This window comes from Mesoplodon densirostris, chromosome 18 (genome assembly GCF_025265405.1).
Source record: "Mesoplodon densirostris isolate mMesDen1 chromosome 18, mMesDen1 primary haplotype, whole genome shotgun sequence".
In the NCBI taxonomy this organism is placed as follows: Eukaryota; Metazoa; Chordata; class Mammalia; order Artiodactyla; family Ziphiidae; genus Mesoplodon; species Mesoplodon densirostris.
Window position 1 is genome coordinate 37295274 of NC_082678.1, and position 23007 is coordinate 37318280.

The following is a 23007-nucleotide window of genomic DNA, read 5'->3' on the forward strand; positions in this document are numbered from 1 at the left end:
TCAACAAGCAATTATTATTGAAGGGTAAGACTGATCCTCTAGTACCATAATGGGTTTAAAATTCAGTCTTTTAAGTTATTTGCTTCTTGAGATTCAGTGAAATAAAAACATCCGACAAACTCTTGCCCACAAGGAATCAAAGTGAAAGCAAGCACAGGGTGGCACGAGGGGAAAAGGACCGGCTGCTCCCACGAGAGCCCAGGATATGCGGCACGAGCAAGCCTGAAACACTGAGGTTCTGCACAGATTGTAATCTTCTGACTCAACCAGTAATAGATATCAAACTAAAGGACAGTGTAAGTTTTTTTGAAACCTGAGACACCGAAAGGCTTAAATCACAAATAATCTACTGTAGCTAATGGACAGGGCAGTCAGATTTATTTCAAAACAAAAGCTTTGTTGGGCTGCATCAAATGCAGGAGAAAAGGAGTTCTTGGGCGTGGTTAATTACCAGTGTGCATAACAGTGAGGTATGCCTCAAATAAGCCTTTAAAACGTTAAAAACTGAACTATAACAATACCCATGCAGTACTATTTTTTCAGTGCTTCTAATTTTAAAAAATTAAAGCCTGCACTGGAAATTTACAGTATGGCAGAATTTTGTTTCTCCTTTTGACCCTAATACGTTAACGTACAGATTTTATGACAGGGTCTGTGTTAAAAATCTAAACATTTATCACAAGATTTTAAACATCACTGGGAATCTGAGTTTGAAGGAAACAAAATTGGATAAAAGTACAATGCCCGTGACAGCCAACATTGTATAACTGGGCTGTATGAGGTTGTTTAGAAGGCAAAGGTTAAAAAGATGAGATTTTAAAAAATTACCCCCCGAGTTGATGCGCTGATTTGAATATAAGTACACGAGATACTAGAGTGAGGGGAAACACTGCAAAAAGGTCATCTATTTACAGAAGAGTGATTTAAAGACATTATGATTTTCTTTACAAACAGATGTAAGAACAGGAATTATCCACTTTTTAAAAACTCTACATTCCAACCCTCCACTATTATTATGATCCACTGAACTGCCTGTATCAGGGCAGCCTTTTCCCCTCATTTGACTCTTGAAATAAACTTCCATCATTTCGTCGTCATCTGTGGCCCAGGCTCTCCTGAAAAGTCTCTGGGCACAAGTCCTAGGAGGGCAGGCTTTTGGCCTGCAATTAAAACTGAAACCACCAGAAACTAGAGCCCCCTCCCCCACCCAGAGGGCCCCAGGACCCCCTTCCCGCAGGTCAGTCGCTGTCGGACAGCGTCTCATACTGCGCGGAGAGCAGCGGGGCTGGCTCCCGATCCCATATCCTGCTCGGCTGGTGAGGGGTGGCGGGGCTGGCAGAGGTGGGTGCACAGGCGACGGGCGCACAGGCGACGGGCGCAGGGGGTGTGCTGCTGAGCATCCGCATGGTCAGGGGGTTGTAGGGGAACTGCGTGGAGCCTGCGGGAGAAGGAGGGTTAGGTTATACGCGTTCCGCTTCTGTTCTGGACAGTGGAACCCCCTAATGAGGCTGTAATGGAAGCAGTGTTCGAAGCAGCGTTAACCAAGGCACTGATGTCGGCTGCTTTCAGACTCTCAGCAGCTCCTCACCTGTCGAGGAAGGCCTGTCCTCCCAGGCCCAGCCTGGCGTCTGCCTGTGGTAATCCCCTTCTGAGTGCACAGAGGAGGCTGAGGAGGGCCGTTCAGCTCCCAAGTAGCCTTGCCCCGGGATAGGAGATTTCGATTTCCTGCTGTTTGACTTGCTGATCAGCTTTGGTTTGCAAACTCCTCCTAAAAGTGAAATAAATTATTACTGCTGATATTTAGTAATTATGTTCTCAACTTTAAAATCTACCAAAATGCTGATGATTATCTAATGCTAAGTGAAGGAAGCAAAATGGTAGCATGAAGAATCCAAATCCTAGCGCCTAATGAAGTAAAAAAGTAATATTTAAAAGAAAGCCAGAATTTACTTAGAGCAGCTAAAGTCAAAAAGGGGTACGTCCTCATGCCATAAACTCAGAAACGTAATGAAGGAACTAGCATTTCTGGAACATCATTTCTTTCTTGGCCTTGGAGCACAGAAACTGCTTAAGGAAATGAAAGCTGGCTGACAAAGATCTTAAATCCTCACTTTCTCCTGCCCCACCAGTTTACAGAGGAGGAATAAAACTGTAGAACAGAAGCCCCTTCAGGGCACTACTGGACCTCAGCAGAGCTTGACAAGTCAAGGTGGCCCTTTCTGCTTCTCCAGGCTGTACAGCTGATGAACTCAGCAGAAGTTCACAGGAGTGGGAAGCCCCAAGTGGGCTCTAGAACAAAACGTTAAAAAGATCTCAGAAGAGAACAGAGTCCAGGTCACCAGCAAATGTTTTCCTCAGCCCTAGCAGAACAGTTTCACCCTGCCCCCAGTCCTTCGAGGTACAGAAAAAAGGAACAGAAAGCAACTTTGACCCCTCCAACTATCTGGAAAAAGAAGAAATGCAAATCCTTGATGATAAGGAAAAGAATATAATAAAGAAATGGGCGGGGGCAGGGAAGGTGATTCAAACACTAGAGAAAACTTCGGAATACATGAGGCCAGTTTAAGAAAGAAGCTCAAAGAATAGATAACCAAAATGAAAGGGGCGAAAGGGCTTAGGAAACAAAAGAACAGCAAGGGTCAGAATTGACACGAGGGAAAGGGAATTATTAGTGCAAAGGAAAAATTTGGGAGACAGTAAAAGCAACAGAAAAAGATCAAGATGACTAAAATAATTAGAAGGTTAACAGATACAGAGAACAAAGACTATCCAGCAAAAAGGTAACTCTTTCTGAAATGGAGGGCCCCAAAAAGAAAGAAAATAACTAAGAGGAACATTTGATAGAACATTTCCCTGAATGCAGAAATCAACCTGAAGGGGCAAACACCCTCCTGTGATCAACAGGACGAGGAACACTAACACACTCATGATAAATTTATTGAAATTGAGGTAAAAAAAAGGATTCTTTGGGCAGAGAGTCACCACCAAAAAAAGAGGGGGGGAGACATCTGGTCTTATTTTTTATACAACAATGAATGCCAGAAAAAAGCCTAACAGTGTCTACGGGATGTTTTGAGAAAAGTACATGCTGAATATCATAACCTGCCAAGCCGCCGTCTCAAACATAAAGGCAGCAAGAAGACACTGTCGAGCATGCACCTCAGGATACAGCAGCCTTTTGGAGAAAACGGTGTGAAAACCTTACCAGAAACGCCATAATAGAAAGATTATGTAACCAGGATAACTGTATTTGTGTAAGTCACCAATACTACAACCTTAAAACACACTTAAAATCAATAAAAATCAGAAGATTAGAGCAGAGGTGGGAGACAGTGGCTCATCTTTTAGAGCAGGAAATAAATTCATACTGTCCTAAAATTAACATATATGTGTAAAAATAAATAACTAACCCCCCTAATCTCTTTATCTTTTTCTTAACCTTAGTGAGATCGTTTGTTTGACCATAACAGGAAAATAAACTAAACTTAAAATGTTACTGACCTTCAGGTAGTTTTTAAGGTATAAAAGATATTCTCAAAAGATTAAGAAAAAAGGTTATATATACATATATAAAGAGTAGAGTCCTGGTTTTTGTGTGCTTGCTTTTAATAGGATGCATAAAATTATCTCATTCCAATAAGCTGTCCTTTTATATAAACAACACTAGCTTTCTAGACGATGTGATCTGCTTTTTTTCCCTTACTCTAATTCTGTGGCTTAAAATTCTTTTATACTGAGCCTGTCATTTTTATTACAATCGTGAGTTACTTTGATTCAAAAGCAGAATATGAAATTGCACTTGTATTACAATTACAATGTACGTGTACAGATAAGGACTAGATGCAAGCAAAAATAAACACTGATATGCTGGAGGGTGACTTTCTGGGTAAAAATTTTCATCCTTTTAAATTTCATATTACTAACATGTCTGAGCAGGTTAAAAAAAAGACTTGGTTTAAGTAACTGAAACCTTCCGAGGTGACTCTGAGCACATAAATGAAATCTTAGTGTCCGTTAGAACTTGGGGTATAAATTGGCTTTTTCTTGGGAAAGGTGGCAGAAGAGCATGGAAATGAGCCCTTTACCTGAATGAGGTGACGGGTCCCCTTCCTCTCTCCGGGCCTCACCGCTGGTCACCACTGAGGTGCCAGCACCACCAGGCACCCCCCCCAGGGGCTGGGGCATGGCGACCCCGTGGTCCTCCACTTTGTCTTCAAAGCTCCCCATGAGCGCCTTCCGGATGATGTCCTCCAGCCCCAGGTTGCTGGCAGGGTCAGCAAAGGAATGACCTCGGGAGCTCACGGAGCCTGCAAAAGACGAGCCTGACGCCTCTGCCTGATTCCAAGGGCAGGTTGGGAGACAGGAGCCCCCCCAGGACACGCAGCACCTGGCAAGGTGCCTACAACACAGAGCCCACACGGAGGCCGGCTAAGTCCAGCAAGCATAACTCACAGGCAATGTGTTTTTCTTTGTTAAATCAGGCACCCACTTGTGTGAGAGTTACTCGAGGATGGCTTTCTTCTCTTTTTAGCTCTTTAATAGTTTTGATTCTCTTTCTTCATCTTTTTTTTTTTTTTTTTTGCGGTACGTGGGCCTCTCACATTGCGGAGCACAGGCTCCAGATGCGCAGGCTCAGCGGCCATGGCTCACAGGCCCAGCCACTCTGCGGCATGTGGGATCTTCCCGGACTGGGGCACGAACCCGTGTCCCCTGCATCGGCAGGCGGACTGCGCCACCAGGGAAGCCCCTTCATTTATCTTTTCAACAAGTACTTACTGAATCTCAACTCATTATTTACCGCCACTGACTCCCTCCCTCCCTGACTAAATGATGAGCTTTCCTGGAGCAGTTTCCTGTATGCAGTCGGTATTCAATACCTATTTGCTGGACCGACTGCTACTGTACCAGTTTCCTATTGGCAAACAATGTCTTTTGAATCTTACCTGAGGTGGTGACTGCCGGCAGGTTAAAGATCTCAGTTCCTGGCTGAGCAGCTGCTGTATTTAAACAAACATTCAAGTTAATTGAGATGTGATAATCACATACATCGAAAGAGATAAAGTCTCAAAAAAAATCCTACAATAAAATTAACCTTCTTATTTTCCATGATCTCAACTTTATTTTTCACCCATTAAGTGAAGATAAAGTGAAAGCAAATTTTTTTTTAAAAGAAATCAGAAAGTAAGAAATCAGAACAGGAGTACTATAATATAGCCCAGGGAGGAAAGGAACTTTTGCAGTGCTGGAGAAAACACACAGAGGGAAAAGCTGCCCTCAGAACAGGAACCCAGGCTTGCTGGGGAAGAGACGGTGACTCTAAGAAGACCCTGCAAATATCCGAGTTTGAGATTAGATCCGGGGGAAAAGTGCCCTGTGAACGGCATGAACACACGACCACGTGTGTCCCTGCCATGGTTACCTGGAAACTATTTTTTTGATCCCAGGATGAGATAAAAGATTCTGCCTGTTGGTTCTGTTCATTCCTGCTAACTGTGCATTTTGTCATTTGCTCAGCTTGAATGACAACAGCTGGAACAACCTGGGAGCTACTTGTAAAGCACTGTGCCAGAAATAGAAGGAATTTGGGAACATAAACGGTGTTTTCATCACGTCTTCCAACTCGATGCTGAGACTTTGAAAGAGAAAGAATGTAGGAAGTAAAGTGGGTGGCTATAAACAAGCGGTGTCCCAGAGAAGAATGTGCAGTTTCGGGCAAGACCCCAGAAGGGGGGCCCGTCCGTGCAGATGGGGAGCGCATGCAAGCCCAGACGCTGACTTCTGGGATCAGGGAAAACTGTCCGGGTGGGAGGAGGAAGCTCCAGGAAGACTGCACAGCAGGGACCACACGGTACAGGCTCCTCACAGGTCAGGAAATGGTAGATGAACTGAACTTGAAATAGCACAGGGTGGTAGGCCCAGCCTGGTAGTTACCACAAAACCTGGGGAATAGGACTCATTCATTTCACAAATATTTACTGAGCGATTATTTGGCTGAATAATAAAATCACCTTCATATTGATCAAAAAATGGTCATATGAAGACAATTTCATACTGTTCAACCAACGATAACACTAAGGTACTGGACTTAAAATGCACCCCTTCACCTGTGGAGCTCACAGGTCAGCGGGGTACTTTCTGAGGCCATCAGGTCAGAATCACCTGGGGAGCTTAGTAAAGTGCCGGTTTCTGAGGTTCCTGCAGCCCCATAGGCACGTGTTTTAACAAGCCCTCCAGGTGACTGTGATGGGCAGTGAAGTTTGAGGGCCTCTGGTGTAAGACAGATGGGCAGACTTACGAGAGGACATGGTAATTACTCAGAAATGAGGGAAAGGCAGACAGGCACTCAGGAGCTGCTGAGGCTGACGTGACAGTAGGAGGAAGCAGCATCGGGGTGAAGACCACGGACAGCGCCCGGGGAGAGCGATTTGTGGAGCCTCGTGAGGGAACCGTGGAAGGAGGAGGGGGAGGACCAGAGGCCTCTGTGTGGAGGGCTAGCATGAGAAGTCATTTTAGACATTCAAAGAGCCAGTAAGACGTTCAGGAAGCAATGAGGGCAGCAAAGATGTGTAAGTAGAGCTTGGTAGAAAAAGCTGAACTCCAGATACAAGTTTGGGAGTTTTCAGCACATAGTGCAAACCGCCCGAGTGGATGAAATGACTCAGAGAATACAGTGCAAGAGGAGAAACTGGAAAACCAGCATCCAAGAGCCAGGTAAAGCAAGACCTAGCTTCTAAGGAGACATAAGAAATGGTCAAAGAAGTAGAGAAGAAAACAGGAGAAAGCAGTACCTGAAAGCCAAGAGAAGAAAGTATTTCTGGAAGAGGGAAGTGGGTCACTAATGTCAACAGCGGCAGAGAGATCAGATAAAGTAAGTTTCAAAGCATGAAGTTTTTTGCAGAGTAAAGGCACTGATGTCCTCGGTGGGAGCCCTGAGGTGAAGTGAAGCTGTCTTGGTTGCCCAGGGCTTGGATTTCTCAGTTCTACTTCCTGGTGAGAACCCAATGTGCCTGGAGTCCCACGAGCCCACTGGTTCCTTAGTACAACCCTTTAATTGTCCCTTTCCACAATCAGAAATCCCAAACTAAAGCAAATTTTGTTAGTACTTGCCTTACGACATTAATAAAATTTACCTTCTGTTAGATATTTGTATCAATATACATTTTCACAGAGTAGAGACCACCTGTCATTCTCAAAGCACCCAACAGAGCACCCTGCTCGATAAATGATTATCGAATTAATGGATGACCGAGCTACTGCCTAAGGACAATGGAAAACATTAGAAGAGAGAAGAAAAATATAAAGTAGGCTTCTTCAATTCATACAGAGCATTTTCCTATCAAGAAGAATTTCTTCCTGAAGAAGAAGAAAGAAAGAATATCTGTAAGTCTGAGGGCAACTCTGGTCAGCCTTCTAAAGTATTTCTTTTAGACGATTTGTTGCCATTTAAAAAGTGAATCTAGTAATCAAGAGCTAGGATAGCTACACAAACAACAAGTGACACTGTGCTCTTTTTTTCTCTGGGACATTTGTCCTTTATTAATCATGAAGTGTCACAGATCCAAACACACCTCCACCTGGCAGTTTATAGCAGGTAGCCCAGAAATAAAGCAGATTGAAGGAGGCCTGGATTCTACAGGGCATCCCACACAGCTTCTGCATCACTGGATACACGTGAGGAAAGGACCACGAGTAAGCCTGGGTGATGGCACGAGTGCTGAAAACAGCAGGCATGTGCATATCCACCCTAAGGAAAGGCTTGGATGCCCCAGAGCTCTATCCCAGTGGACATTTACCAGCGGCCTGGGTGAGGACGCCGAGTGCAGAACTACTGGAAGCATGGGCTCTGGCGCTGGAATTCCTGAGTCTGAACCACAGCCCAAATTACTAGTTATGTAACTTGTAACAGTTAGGAAACCCCAGTCTCAGCTTCCTCATCTACAAAGCAGAGATGATTCCAGCACGTGGTGTGCAGGGTTTGTTATGAAGATTACAGGAGTCTACACATATTCCCGCTTAGAACGGAGCCTGGAGCACAGCAGTGCTGCACGTGGAGCTGCAGCGGCTGCCGCTCCTGATGCTGGCACCGTCCTAGGTAGCGGGTCTAGCAGATTTGCACGCCACCCACAGACACTGGCAGGGCAGAAAAGGAGCCAGCACAGAGGGCCTCATCCCATGCTTGGTGGGAGGGACACAGAAGGACAGCAAGGGGAGGCTCAAGGGCAGCTCATCTCAGGAGGCTTTGTATCTGTACCGACATTAAGTGCATTGGAACTTAACAGCACATAGGTTGTCAAAAAACCCTAATACGACCCCAGACCCCCTTAAAATGATGAATGTGGTGTGGGTCCTACCACAGTACTCAGAACCTACTGAAAGGCTAAGCCGAATAAAGCGTTTTTCATGAAGAACACTTGGGATGGCAGGAATGCTCAGAACCAGGCCACCTGATGGACAACCACTGAATCTGGGGTGCGTGTAAAGAAAAGACTGGAAGGGCACGACCTGTCTGCAGACAGCTGAGACGGCCCGCACGGAGGAAACGCGGACCAGGGCAGCAAACGCTGGAGGGCTAATCCCACCCCACATGAGAAACAAACGTCCTAGACCTGGCACTTGTTCCAAGGGAAAATGGAGGGCTGCGGGAGGAGGCAAGTGCTTGCTCCCTAACAGGAGATCCTCTCGTGCCCACAGACATTTGGGAAGGAGCTTCAGGATCTGCTGTGCTTGGACAGATGCCTGTAAGAGCCTTCGAACTCAAGGACTACACGAGAGGCAACACTGGAGACACCATTATTACTGCATATTTTATTGGGGTTCATGAAGGAAATCCCACTTACCCATGTCAGAGTCACCTCCACCAGAGGAGTTCAACTTACGAAAGATCTCCTGCTTCTTTGACTTAACCATGGGTGAGGTGTTCTCCAGCTTGGTGAAGAAGGAAGGCAAGTAGCTCATACTCCCTGGTGATCGGGAATCACTCCTGTTGGGGACAGTTAGCGTGTCACCATCATGCGCTCCTGCCCCGCCCATCCCAGTACCAGGCCCAGAGTCCCTCCCCATCTGTGCTGACAGCCTAGGGACAGCGTGTGACCAAAAGCCAGTGAGGACATCACATCTGAGGACACAAGGATGACATCAGAAAACGAGGACTGGAATAGAGATAATCTAGAACCAAGATTCTTAACAAAGAATGAATGGACCTTAATAGGAACACTGGTCGCGACTCTGTCTGATCAACAGCACAGGCACTGAGATATTTAGGGTTACTATGTAAGCTGGGAACTATTTTACTAGCAGAATTACTTTGAAGTACAATAAAATTGTAACTACTAGCACACCTGCCTATAAAATAGCAAGCACTCACACCTAAGCAACAATTAGACTTGAACAGAATAGCTACAATGTAGAAAAAAGTTACCTATTTGACTGTTTTCAAGCCTGTGACCAGTTGAGCTGAGTTTCACATAAAGACTTCCTTTCATATTTCATTGGCAGCTTCCTATACTAACACATTTAGAAAAACAAGTTTCCTCCACCAGCGCAGGACTACCCAGGATCTAACTAGTGCCAGAGACGGTAACAGAGAACATATGGAAAGGTGCTGATGATTTAATCTGGTCCATCACTCAAACATGAGAACACCTACTGTATCCAAGAAAGACAAAGAAAAATGACTAAGACCTGGTCTCTGTCCTCAGAAAACTCACAAGCTTAGGGGAAACACATAAACGTATAATTAAATTTAACATCATTCCCTTTCCACAAATGGATTTTGTCCTCATTTCCTTGAAAGGTACCAACCTCTATTTGGTTGCCTATTAATATATACAATAAGTAAATAACTATGACACATTGTTAGGAAATGCACCAACGGTTTGGAGTGAGACAGACCTTGGTCTAGCTGGACTCCCTCTCACTTTATTTGATCACCAGCAAATCAGAGCATCAGGGGAGGGTGTTCCACACCAAGAAAACAGCACGAGTTCAGATGAGGGAACTCAGGGCACAGGGAGGGAAGCGTGAGGGTGGAGCGGCAGCAAGTGGGGTGAGGAGCATGGACCTGGCCACAGAGAAATTCAGTGCCACGCTCGTGACCAAGTAAGTGCTCGAGTCCACTTGAGTTCTAGACAGATTGCTGGTGGAAGTGGACCAGGCAGGGGCCAAGTCAAAGGCGTCTAAACCAAATGGGAATAAGAATCTAATAATTCCTAGGGTTGGGTTAGGGTCAGAAACTGCGAAGCGAACACACGGTAAACAGCCCAGCCCAGGGGCTCACTGTGACCCCCTTCCACTCACAGCCCAGACGCCGGGTGCCTGGCAAGCACTTAAGCGGAGTTCAGCAGCCACACAGAAATCTTTTAAAAATAAGATCTAGGATGACTTAACTTCAAGAAGAGTAATGAACAATTATGTTCTATGACCTATTTAAATATTACAATTTTTTCATTAAAATCCAATGGCATTAGGTCACTAGGAAAACAGAAAAAAAAGGATCCTCCTGACACATGACCCGGAAGAGGAAGAACGCAGTGACTTCAGGAAAACGAAAGGCACGCAGTGCGCGCACAGGCACCTCTGCTCCGCGGGCTCGGCTCCACGCTGGGCCAGGAGCAGCACGCTGTCCTGTTTCTCGTGCACGACCGGAACCTGGGGTGGGGAGATGGGCTCGTAGGGCTCGCTAGAGACGTGACTCCTCTCTGGGGACTTTCCAGGCCTGATACTGGAACATACAAAACATTAGACAGTCTTCCCAGGGCTCACCTGCGGCTTACCCTGAACAGGAACTGGTTACCTCATTACTTCAGTCATTTCAAGGACCAAGAGTTGGCAATACGTATCAGAAAAAAAGTGGCCTCGTATACTCACTCTGTACCTAGTTATTCTGAAAAAGTCTGTTACTGTTGCTTCATCCAGGAACACGGAGTCACATGACAGACGGTGCCGGGGACAGGCCGCAGCCCGGGCTCTGTGGGGAGGTCACTGCCCAGCACCGGACCCCTCGTGCCCCTGGCCAGCTACTCCACTGAGCCCTCCAGGGTCTTGTTGCTGATTTCGAGCCAGGACCTACCAGGTTACTTCCCCATTAAGTTAAAAGACAAAGGACTTGAGCGCCACACTGACACCTACAATTTAATGTTCTTCCTCTGGACACCATGTTGTAAGGATGGTGTGAGATAAACACTGTTAGGGCCCAAAAGAGTTTTTGGTTTAGAAACTGTACATATTAAAAGCCATCTGTGACCTTTAATAGCTGCTTTTATTACTATTATAGATAAGTATAATTATATATATGTATTATTTGTCATTTCTTTCCCCAATCTCACCCCATCCAATTCTTAGAGGTGGCCATTTTTGACCATTTTTCTTTTAGTTCTTTGGTGGGCACCTCTAAATCATCTAAATAATCAATCTTATACCTTTCTTGATGTATCAGAACTTGAAACAGTATCTATCAGTTTCCTTCCATGAAAGATGAAGAGCTTGACTACCTTCTCTATGTTGTTGCCCATTTTATTTTAATCTGTAGTTTGTCTACTTTATATGTAGCATACTCAGCCATTTTTATGTGATTTACAGCATTTAAATTCTGTTCTAAAACTCTAGAAAAACTCCTCTGTGTTTTGCTCATTGACTGAAAAATCAGTTAATGGTGTTTTACAACACTATGGATTTTGTAAACATCTTAAACTGTAAAACCAGGTAATCCGACTAAAACCAATGAAAGAAATGTAACATTCCTCATTCACATGTACAGGTGTAGGGCTTCCCTGGTGGCGCAGTGGTTGAGAGTCCGCCTGCCGATGTGGGGGACACGGGTTCATGCCCCGGTCCGGGAAGATCCCATATGCCGCGGAGCGGCTGGGCCCGTGGGCCATGGCCGCTGAGCCTGCGTGTCCGGAGCCCGTGCTCCGCAGCAGGAGAGGCCACAACAGTGAGAGGCCCGCATACCGCAAAAAAAAAAAAAAAAAAAAAAAAAATGTACAGGTGTAGTGATGCAGAAATTACAAGTGAAAAGTCAAAAGGATTTTCTTTTCAAAAATGCCATCAAGGGCCTCCCTGGTGGCGCAAGTGGTTGAGAGTCCGCCTGCCGATGCAGGGGATACGGGTTCGTGCCCCGGTCTGGGAGGATCCCATATGCCGCGGAGCGGCTGGGCCCGTGAGCCATGGCCGCTGAGCCTGCGCGTCCGGAGCCTGCGCGTCCGGAGCCTGTGCTCCGCAACGGGGGAGGCCACAACAGTGAGAGGCCCGCATACCGCAAAAAAAAAAAAAAAAAAAAAAAAATGCCATCAACTGCTCAAAATCTATGTAGTACTTCGTATCAAGAATGTACCATGAATGACTCTGCTATAGCTTTCTGTTATTTGATAACAAGTTCTCTTCTTTGGTTTTTTTGTCTTTGTTAAAAGAGAATGGGTTTTCATCTTATCCTTAAGATCATCCAGCTTCTTGAAATGATTATGCCATTTGAGATTTGTTTCAAAACAACCCAGTCTGAGGGTAGGGCAAGTGGGGATAAAATGAAACAAACTGGTCCTATGCTGAGGATCTTGAAGGTGGGCGATGGATGCACGGTGGCATCTTACACTGTCCTCTCTACTTCTGTGTGTTCAAAAAGTCCCACAATAAAGTTGTTTTTTCCCAAATGAGCACATTCAGCTTCTTAAATAAGTTATTCTTCCTCCCTATGTTCTCTGCTAACTTGGGGGGTCGGAAGGCAGACTGGAGAACCACCTCTGCTGCAAACTGAATTGTGGCTTCTGCTGCTCTGGGTCATCTACCCCTCTGTGTGTCTTCCAGATCTTTGCAGAATCTTTGACCTGCTGACACCCCAGTCTTGTTCTCAGTATTTTTATGAACTTCATGAACGTTCATGCTGCTCTACATCAACTCACATGCCCCAACACTTAGTCTACTACCTTGAACGAACAGCCCTGCGTCCATTTTTTAAACTTCCAAATGCAGAGCACTGGGGGAGAAGACATGCTCTTCACCACGTAGCCCTGCATATAAATGCGTTTCCTCTCGTGGTGCCTCTCTTGGCCTCACTTTCATTATTTAATGTCAGCTTCCTAAACATCTGAACATTCTTAGGATTCTGAAGAACCAGGCAAAGTGTCCCGACATTACCACCAAACCACACATTCTTCCTGTCTTTGCAAACCCACAGAGTAGAGCAATCAACTTGTGAATACATAATAAAAAGGTATAGGACCAAACTGCCCAGTAGACATCCCAAGAATAATATACAGAGGAAAAACCCTCATTTACACTTTCCAGGGAATGAACGTAAAATAACTTTAGGTATAAGAAATGAATCTCCTGGGCCTCCCTGGTGGCGCAGTGGTTGAGAGTCCGCCTGCCGATGCAGGGGATACGGGTTCGTGCCCCGGTCTGGGAGGATCCCATATGCCGCGGAGCGGCTGGGCCCGTGAGCCATGGCCGCTGGGCCTGCGCATCCGGAGCCTGTGCTCCGCAACGGGAGAGGCCACAACAGTGAGAGGCCCGCATACCGCAAAAAAAAAAAAAGAAATGAATCTCCTAACTTGGAGATACAAACTGTTTTACTGTTGGGAAATTTACATATGGCTTAAAATAAAGACCATACCTTCCCCTGGATTTGTCCACAAGATTTTCTGGAGAGACCCTTGAACCTGGTCTTTGATGGTGAAGAGACTGAGACTGGGATTCTGGGCTGTAACGGTTTGATGTTTTAGTCCTCACGGGTGTAGACACCAAAGCAGACGGTGAATTTTGGAATGTAGAAGTAGGAGGCTGCTGGGGAGGCTGTGAGGGAACTTGATTTCTAGCAAAATCTTGCGTGATAATTTGCTGTGCGTGAGAGAAGAAGGAATTAGTTAGAGCCATTGAGTACTTTCAAAAAAGTGTAGTGTAAAAAATCTAGACAACTTTATTGTGATTCTACGTGAAATGTGCCTCCTACTTGATCTTTCTTTAAAAAAAAAAAAAAACTAGTAAGAGTGAGAAACTTACACAGATGTGATCAGCAAGTGTGATGAGTCGGTGTGTCCTGGGCACCTGCCCCACCCCCTCGGCCTGAGAAGATGGGGGCGGCGGCGGCTGCGGGGAGGGCGACTCCGGCTGCGGCCGATAGTGGTGCAGCGGTCCTTCGTACTGCCTGCAGGCTTCGTCTAACGGGGACAGACAGATGTCTTACTCCAGGGAGGCCCACCTTTCACTCATGAGCAAAGGTTAAACATAACGCAGAGAAACACATGGAAGGGAATTCATATCTTAATTTTGAAGAAAAAATATTTATTCACTGAGAGAAATCAGAAGACTAGCAAACAAAACTAATATCAACTGTTATCATTAAAATATACACAAAAAAGTCATCAATAATGGCTTAAAAACTGTTTTCCATTAGAGCAGTTTTAAAAGTTTTACATGTTTCTAGACTCATACAAGATTACTCTCGAACAAAACGAGCTATTTCTTAACGTGCTCTGGACAGGCAAGAAGAAGGAAATGTGAAAACACGCAAAGACCCACTTTCTGCCTGGCTCGCCTTTACGACCTCCGGCTGGTAGGCCTGCAGCCTCTCGGGGGGCGGCGCGGGGGAGCTGGCAGGGCTTATCACCTCAATGGCATCGCCAGGTGTTTCATACCGGTGAGAAGATACTTGAAGAAAAGAAAAGAATCTATTTTAAAACTAATCCTATGAAAAGTCTCGGAAGTCCAAGCTCTTCAAACCTATTTGCAAATTTTCAGGTTTTACTCTGAGAAATGTTCAATGGCACCTCAGGTCAATGGAAAAAACAAAACAAAACAACGAGGTCAATGCATGGTGTCAAAGGTCAGTAGGCGCTTCCTCGGACTCCTAATCCTGGCAGGGTGTGGAGTTTCCTGAAAGTCTGTGGGCTCTAAGACCTTTAGGTGAGGCAGAACAGAAACAGAGCTTGACGTACTCCTGGGGGCTGGAAAAGAAAATCACCAGGAAACTAATCAGAAGGGATTAAACCAACGAGAGAGTAGATGTCAACAGTCCACTGTTTCCAGTTGTTTCCATTCTGTGGGACAGTCAGCTCTTCTTTACCAGGACGACTTTAAAGCTGTAGATTAAGTAACATCACATAATGATTTTCTCAAATCACTGAGTACGCTGACAAAAATTTCTCCCACTTTTTAGCACCACGTTACACTGTGAAGATAAACAAATGGTAGGGAATGTCTGCAGGGAAACAAATCACTCCGTTGGGTTAGCAGAAAGGGAGGATACACATGCCAGGGAAGGGCCCTTCTACGATGCGGTTCCCAAGGAAACTGAGGGTCTATGCAGTAGGGGTCCAGGTACTTTTCTCAGTCCTGCCATGGCCTGAGAGCCGAGAATGGGGGCGTCGGGGGGCTGTGACCTCCTGCTCAGGAACCTTCTGACTCGCGAGTGCTGTGTGCACCTTTGGGTGCACTGAAGCACCTGAGGAAACGGTCAGAGGCCCAAAGGGTGTATGACCCTGGCCAGATCAGCAAGCGTGGCCAGGCGACGATGGGTCCTGGACACAGGCAGAAGGTGGGAATGAACTCTGCTACTGGACCACCACCCACTCCTCCAGCCTCATCTCAACAGCCCTCTCCTGCCCCCCACCAGGCCACGGAAGCTGCAGTAACCTGGGTCTAGTACACTCAGGACAGAAACCTGTTAACGGGGGTGGAAATTATCTTTGGAGAACTAAAATAAGTCACTATATTCAAAGTAACTGATACTGCTCTGCAGTGGGTATTCATCACTGTTCACGAGCCAGCATCCTCCTAATCTGCTCCCCACATCCAGCGCGCAGTCACGGGAGGCCTGGCACCACTCGGAGCCACTGTTCCTGATGCCTGAAGGGGGCTGGGAGGCTCTGGAGAGGAAAAACCGGAGGGCACGCCGGCAACTGCGAAGAGCCTGTGGGCTTCACGCAAGGAACTGACTCAGCGATGAAAAGATAAACACTCAGAAAAGCAGCCAGACTCTCTGCTCTCAGACATTCTGTGACGCAAACTGAAAAGAAGTGTTGTCGGGCGATTAGCGAGCATTCGACAGGCCCCAGGCTGGGTCACCACATGAGTGCTGGTGACTTCCCTCCAGAAGGCCTGGTCGTAGAACTAGGGATCTTCCAGATTTCCTGCATGGGTAATACCTACTGGGCTGATTTTCATAGTCCAAGCTAAAGGATGTCTTTCATTTACACAACAGGCTACCAAGCTGCCCCCCACTTGTCTCCAGAAACCTCAGCAATGGGGTATTTACCCAAATAGGTTACGACTAGGCATGGAACTGACTAAACTAAACAGAACAGTGCACTGCATGCTGGTGCACAGGGCCCACAGGTCACTGTCTCTGACTCTACTCAGTTCATTACTGGAAATGAGAGGTTACTACGTATGGTTAAATTACTTCAGTGTTAATGGATACTCGTTTAAATACTGGCCTGTTCCTTCAGGAATTCTATATAGAATTTAGGCTGTAGTTAAAAATAAATTTAAAGTAACTTTTCTAGCATTTTACTGTAGATCTGTGAATTCTTACACTTAACAGGGTAGATATCAAAGTGACTAACCAGACTTGGTCAAAATCCAACTTGCAAGAAATGCCAATTACCAATAATAATAATTACCAACAAGGTGGTCTCGCTTTTTAAAAAATCTATCTTAGAAAAAGAACACTAGAGGCTTTGGAGTATCGGCCTAAGTACTGAATCCCATCCTAGGAAACGTTTCTTGAGGAATGAGGCCTCGGTAGCGCTGCGCTTGATGACACACCCGTCACCTTCCAGAGCCTGAAGATGTTAGTGGGCTCCGCCTCTATCTCCCTTCCAACCTTATCCCCACAAAGGGCACGGCTTCTCATGGAAAACACCTTGACAGGTACACTTAAGACACTCTGATATTTAAAGAGTCATAATAGCAGAAGAGACACTTTGCACCCCTAACCCACAAGACCTTTCCATTACATTTACTACCAAGATTAGAATTTCTTTACACCGTATGGTTCTGCTTTCCCTAAAGAATCACGGAATTCCGTACTCAGTACCACAGTGCGAGGTCGGGTTGAGATACATACAGCTACCGGAAGAGTCTGAACTCTGGGAGCCACGTTCCCTTGCATCCTTGTCCGAGGCAATCTGCCGGGTGATGATCACGTCTATGAAGTTAGCTGCGGTAATGGTAGTCTTCCCTCGGGTCCTTAGCTCCTCCTCATATCTGGACTTTGGAGGCGGCCCTCTCTCTTTCCCAGCCTCAGAGTAAACTACTGCAGAAGGAGGCTGGGGCTTGCCACTCGGCAGGGCTGCAGGAGTGTACGGACACTGCCCGGGTCTCTTCTCCGCCTCCAGGCTTTTCTGCTCTAGCTGCTGCTCGCTAACTGCTGCTGACCTGCTCCTCAAATTCTCTTCTAACCTGGCAGCTTCATGCTTACTCTCTTTTGTTTTGGACACGTCCATCTGGGGAGCAGACGCTGCGGCGTCCACAAGAGCAGCCAGGGCGTCCGCAGCAGTATTGTAACGGGAGGCTGGCAGGCCCTGGCTGATGGATGGGCCCCCAGCAGGCAGCGGCCTAAAAATAAAACCAAACCAGAAGTCTGTGAAGGGGAGACTCTCTGCCGGGGGCAGGGGGTGGGGGTGGAAGGGAGGGAGGGGAGTGTGTGTGTGTTGCGGGGGCGGGGGGGACGGACGGACTGCAACAAACACAGTGTGCAGCAGGAGGAAACGTCACTCTCCTTAGACTACTGCAGTCACAGATTTAAAGGCGTGTGTGCAGAAGATGGGGAGTTCTGGTCCAAATGTACACAGAGACCTACATGATCCGTAGCTGTGCGCTCGGGTCCAAAGGTGTGATCACGCTGGTTCCGTTGGTTCCCTGGAAAACGCTGGGTCTCTGCTGCAGCAGGGTCTCCTGAGCTCTGACTGAAGGAGATGGGGAGCGAACGTAGCCGTGGCTGCTGGGCCGGCCGGGCTGTTCTGAGCCTGCAGGGCAGAGGGACAAAGAAACAAGCCATAAGGAAGAGGCTGGACGGCATCACTGGGGGATGGTTGCCTTCCTAATATTCCTAAATAGGAGAAAGGAAAACACGGGAAGAAACTTGCTACCCTGCTTTCTGGCCTTTCTAGAAATAAATTCTGTAAGGGTTTTCCAATAAAGATGCAATAAAACCACACTAGTAATTTGAAACAAAATCATCAGCTACCATTTACTGTCATTTCCATTTTGGTGACAAGTTTCTATCTTGAATCCAAAGAGAAATAAAAATAACACCAATAATGAAGCACTAACACAAATCAGATAAGTTCATTTCTCAGATTTTTCCTCAAGCTCTGGCGTGTTTCTCATTTCCAAACTCAAGTTTGCAACAACTATCTAAGTATCATAATGCAAATAATGCACATCTGCTGCAGCAGGGCCTGAGACTGCCCACCCAGCTGCAGCTCTGCGGCTCCCTCCGCTTGGCCGAGGCTCTTCCACAGCAAAGCTCCTTCACTCACAGGGTCTCAGGTTCCCCCTCTTCACCCTCTCCCCAACCTCCTGGGGTTCTCAGCCTCACCCTGACTTTCCTACTGGAGCCAGCAGCTCTAGCAAACACCCCTGTCTTCACTTCAGAGCAGGCGCCTAGCACAGCCTTCTGAGCAATTTTCTCCCTTCTGACCTCACACCGGTACTGAGTGCCCTGCAGGGCACATTCCTAGAAGTGGGGTTACTATTTCCGTTTTTACATCTCTGAAGAAGCTACCCCTATTTACACTGCCATTGACAATGTGTAAGAATCAGCGTTTCTTCACACACCTCAACACAGGATATTTATCGACCTTTCAAATGTCTGATGGAGAAAAATGGTACTTTATTGACTTAAATATGCATGCTATCCATCAGTGAGATCACAAACATTTTTAAGGCACAGTTTCCTAAAAATCACGTATGACTTCCACTTGGCTTTCTTTAATTGAATCAATCCCCATGGTTTCTATACAATCAACATATAATCAATATTATGGTGCTACCTCACGATTCATTAAAGCATCTACTATGGTCAGACACTTAGTGGTTCTTTAAATTATATACAGACAACAGGTTACATCTAAACATACGTAGGCTTTGCAACCATTGACTTGTTTGAGGTAAATCCCCAGGAATGGTATGAGGAAGTCAGGGGTGACCGCTGGCCTTGGCCCCTCCTCAATCCAGGGGGTCTGTCGGCTGTGGCCGCGGGAACGTGACACCCTCTGGGTCCGCAGCAACCTCTCAGGCGGGTCTCTGGCCCCCTGTGCCCCCCCGCCCCCTCTGCCCCCACCTCTAGCAGCCCTCCCAGGAACATCTCGGGACAGACCTGCTCCTCCGTGCACACCTGCCCCCCGATATCTTGTTCAAGCCAGACTCTCCACTCTCAGTCAGCATCTCCGTGCTCTGTCTGTTCTCCTAAGTACTGATCTGAGTACCTGACAACATGGACATGATCAATCGTTTGATTTCACAGAATATAAAATGACAACTACGCCGTGGATAAGAACACATCTTCCAAAGACACGTCAGATTAGCTACGGCCAAAACAATCACTATCACTTTGTTTTCACTAATCCTGCTCTATCTGAAGTGCAGACCAATCTTGTCTCTCACCTCTTCCTCAACCCCCATTATCCAGTTATTGTGAAGTCCTTTTGATTCACCTTAACAGTATTCATCCAAGCACCTCCTTTCTGGCCATTCCCAGTGTCAACCTATCTCAGGAGACACAGGGACGACACACATGGTCTCACTGTCCTCCTGGCACCAGCCCACACCCGCCTCCTGGGTTCTAACCCATCTCAAGCTGCTCCCGGGCAAATGCCCCTCTGATCACACCACCTGCCTCCTGCACTGGACCGTAATTCACACCGTCACACAGCCTGCTAACCATGCTGTCCACTCTTCCTTCACCGCCAGCTCCACAAGACACCCGTCTTCACTGGTCTCCTGTGAGCCTTCGCCCGGGCGACTTTCGGCTTCAGTGAGCCCTGTGCCCAGTCTCTGCAGACCCAACTGCTGGGACCAAATGCCCACGACCTCTGCGCCACTGCAGCCCGCACAGCACCTCCACTTCAGTGCCATCACCGCCTTCTGCCTGGTAACTCTTGGTTGCGAGGTCGCCCCGGCACCCGCTGCCGCATGAGCCTGAGGCCTCCCACCCACCTGGCCGCAGGTAGAGATCCGAGGAGGCTGCGGCGAGGCGCTCCCGCTCCTTCTCCCGCTCCCGCTCTCTTTCAGCGTTTGCCGCAGCAGCGAGGTGTGTCGAGTGTCCTGGAAAACACACAAACCTGCAACTTGAGGACAAAACGTCAACGTACAAGTGCGTCAAACAAGTTTTACATTCTCAAGTGACTGAAAGATTTTCAGAAAGTTCCAAAGCTGAACTGTAGGAAGTGTGTCTTATTAGGAGTCTCGAGTGACTTCAGAGCATGACAGAGGCTCCCAAGATCTCTCCCGAGTATCTAGGGACAGATGGCGCAGAGGAACGATAACTAATATTAAATGGAAAACTGAAGACCAAATGCAGGAAAAGGACCCCAAACACCTCCAAGGGCTCTGCTGCCCTTGGGTGAGCAGAGGGGTGAGCGCAGACCCACCTGGAGACATGGACGCAGAGTTGTACGGCCGGGGAGGGAAGGTGACCTGTGTTCCAGGAATGTAAGTGATTCTGTCCATGGGGGGAGTGCTTGTTCCCCCTGGATGAGGCACTAAAATTGCCGGGGGCATATTGGTCAGGTCGATAATTCCTATTCAAAAGAAATACAACAAAATTATGTTTTATTTGTTATTCTAAAGACACAGAACTACACCTGGCTTTTTAATTTTATCTCTAAAACCCAATGATAATTTGCACACAGTAAGACCATCTCCATCTAGAGAAGGATATGAAGTACTGCACCCCACACCAGCACCCAAAGACGTGGACAGAGGAAAGAGGGAGGGAGAGGAAAGAGGGAGGGAGACTGGTGAGACCATGGCTTCAAACCCCGAGCACACTGGTCTGGTTTCAATACTTCAGTGTTGCCAAAACAGCCCATCTCAATGGATCACTTTGTTTGCCTTCCTGGGCTAATGGCTATGGAGAGAAGGAACGGCCTTTTCTTTCTTTCCATCATCCACCCGCCAAGCATTTATCAGAGTGCCTAGGAAACCCTGGGCGCACAAGCTCGAGTCTGCAAAGGCACACACCCCTGGTTGCTGGGTACGGAAGGCCCAGCTGCTGCTCCCGGGGGGACAGCCCTCTGGCCACGTCCGGGCGCAGGCCCACTTGCATCTGCTGTGAGGTTATGTAGTCGTTGAGGATCGTCTGCCGCGTGTTCTCCATCGCATAGAGCTGATACTGACTGGGGTAACCTGGAGTTGGTGACAGCTGCCTCTGGAACAGGTAAGCAGCAGCTGCTGAGGGAGAGGAGAGAGGCGTCTAGTTTAGTCTGGGTAGAATGCATCTGCCAAACATCACCCACAGAAAACGTAAGGAAAAAAACCATCTGCTGAGCTATGTACACAATCAACTTCTAGCTGTCATGGGGCCAGGGGTCGGGGGAATACAGGATTTTGGTGGATTCTTTTTAGACCCTGACATATCAGCAACGTGAATATAAATATTCTAATGTCAGACGTAATGGAAAGGGGGAAGACAGACTAGACAAAACAAGAGTATTAAGCTTTTTACCACTAGAACAGTAGCTAAAAAAAATTCTCCAGTAGTTTCATTTTCAATCTCTGACGTGGAACTTTATTAGATTTTTCACCTGAAGTCTCCAAAAGTTGTGTTTGAAAATAAAATTATTTTTTATAGTACCGATCATCTAATACAACTAAATGGAAATATGTGTGAAAACACTTTGTAACAGATAGTAAATCTACTTTTCTGGGGGTAAGAATGATTAGTCTACTAGCATTTAATTAGCGTGTCTGTTTAAAGCAGAGATTAGCCAGCAAAGGGCCAGGTGGTCAGCATTTGAGGCTCTGTGGACCATTCCGTCGTACCAACTCAACTCTGCCATTACAGTGTGAGAGCAGCCAGACAAAATATAAAGACAGGTGTGGCTGTGTTCTAATAAAACTTTATTTGTACAAACAGGCAGCAGCAGGATCTGGCCTGAGGCTGTAGTTGTTCTGACCCTAGGTTAGAGCGTGACACAGATGCCAGGAAGCTGGAGGTGTGGTAATGAGCAGAACACACACAAGGAACTTAGTGCTGTGTGTCAATTCTATCCCAATAAAACTGGAAGAAATAAAAGAAGATAATGCCTCTATCCTCAAAACATTGATCATCCAGCTCAAGCTCAAAAATGGCAAGCAAATGAAACTGCTATGAAATAAAGGATTATGATAAACACTAAATGAAAGTAAAAACTTTTGCTTCTGTCTGAGAGCTTGAAGGAACTATCATATATATATATATATATGTATGTTCTCCCTAGGAGAACAAACGACAAGCTTTCGGGAGTGTCTGCGTCCCCTTCCTCTAGAACTCCCAGCTGAATCTGTCAGCTGACTGTGTGAGTGGGAACTTGTGCCTCGGTTCTGGAGGCAGACAGGCCCTGAAGAACCAGGTGTGGGCTCCTCTGAAACTGAACGTTCTCAAGCGACAACGTGATGGTACTGACATCACGACAGCCCAGCAAAGACTCTGCACCAACCTGCTGATGGGACTCCTTTCCCTGTGCAGAGTCCACTGCCCGGTGCCCCCAGCATCACCGTGCCCAGTGCGGGCTGCTCTCTAGAAAACCTACACGATTCTACACCGACCAAAGCCATGTTTACTCAAAGTCAGTGGTGTCTGTTCAGAAGTTCCTTCCAGCTGTACTTGCTACTGTAATTGTGTAACTTAATGAAAAAATCTGTAAATCTTTGAGAGAAGAACAAAAAAAGTGGTTTCTCCAGAAACTAAGCTGACTGCTTTGGAAAGACTCAATATAGAAGCTGAATTAGGTATGGACTAGATAATTTTAAAAGACTGGGAAAAAATCTAGAAGGATTCTGTATTTAGATTGCTTTGAAGTGTCTTTA

General features: G+C 46.6%; 1 protein-coding gene across 15 annotated transcripts in view; it reads right to left on the reverse strand.

The window, feature by feature from the left end:
• Positions 1–877: 877 nt before the first annotated feature.
• The window catches only part of NCOR1 (nuclear receptor corepressor 1), a 149383-nt gene continuing 127253 nt past the window's right edge, over positions 878–23007 (reverse strand). For 12 of the 15 annotated variants that reach the window (XM_060082958.1, XM_060082960.1, XM_060082973.1 and 9 more), the window contains 14 exons: positions 21181–21390; positions 20589–20738; positions 20155–20262; positions 17795–17960; positions 17060–17550; positions 14512–14640; positions 13993–14150; positions 13607–13830; positions 10574–10720; positions 8838–8980; positions 4944–4997; positions 4086–4307; positions 1589–1768; positions 878–1438 (listed from right to left, as the gene is read on the reverse strand). In XM_060082958.1, coding sequence (XP_059938941.1) covers positions 1239–1438; positions 1589–1768; positions 4086–4307; positions 4944–4997; positions 8838–8980; positions 10574–10720; positions 13607–13830; positions 13993–14150; positions 14512–14640; positions 17060–17550; positions 17795–17960; positions 20155–20262; positions 20589–20738; positions 21181–21390 — 2582 coding nt within the window. In that variant the 3' untranslated portion in view covers positions 878–1238. The remainder of the gene's footprint in view (positions 1439–1588; positions 1769–4085; positions 4308–4943; positions 4998–8837; positions 8981–10573; positions 10721–13606; positions 13831–13992; positions 14151–14511; positions 14641–17059; positions 17551–17794; positions 17961–20154; positions 20263–20588; positions 20739–21180; positions 21391–23007) is intronic. The other 3 variants (XM_060082968.1, XM_060082964.1, XM_060082971.1) reach the window with 2 other exon arrangements.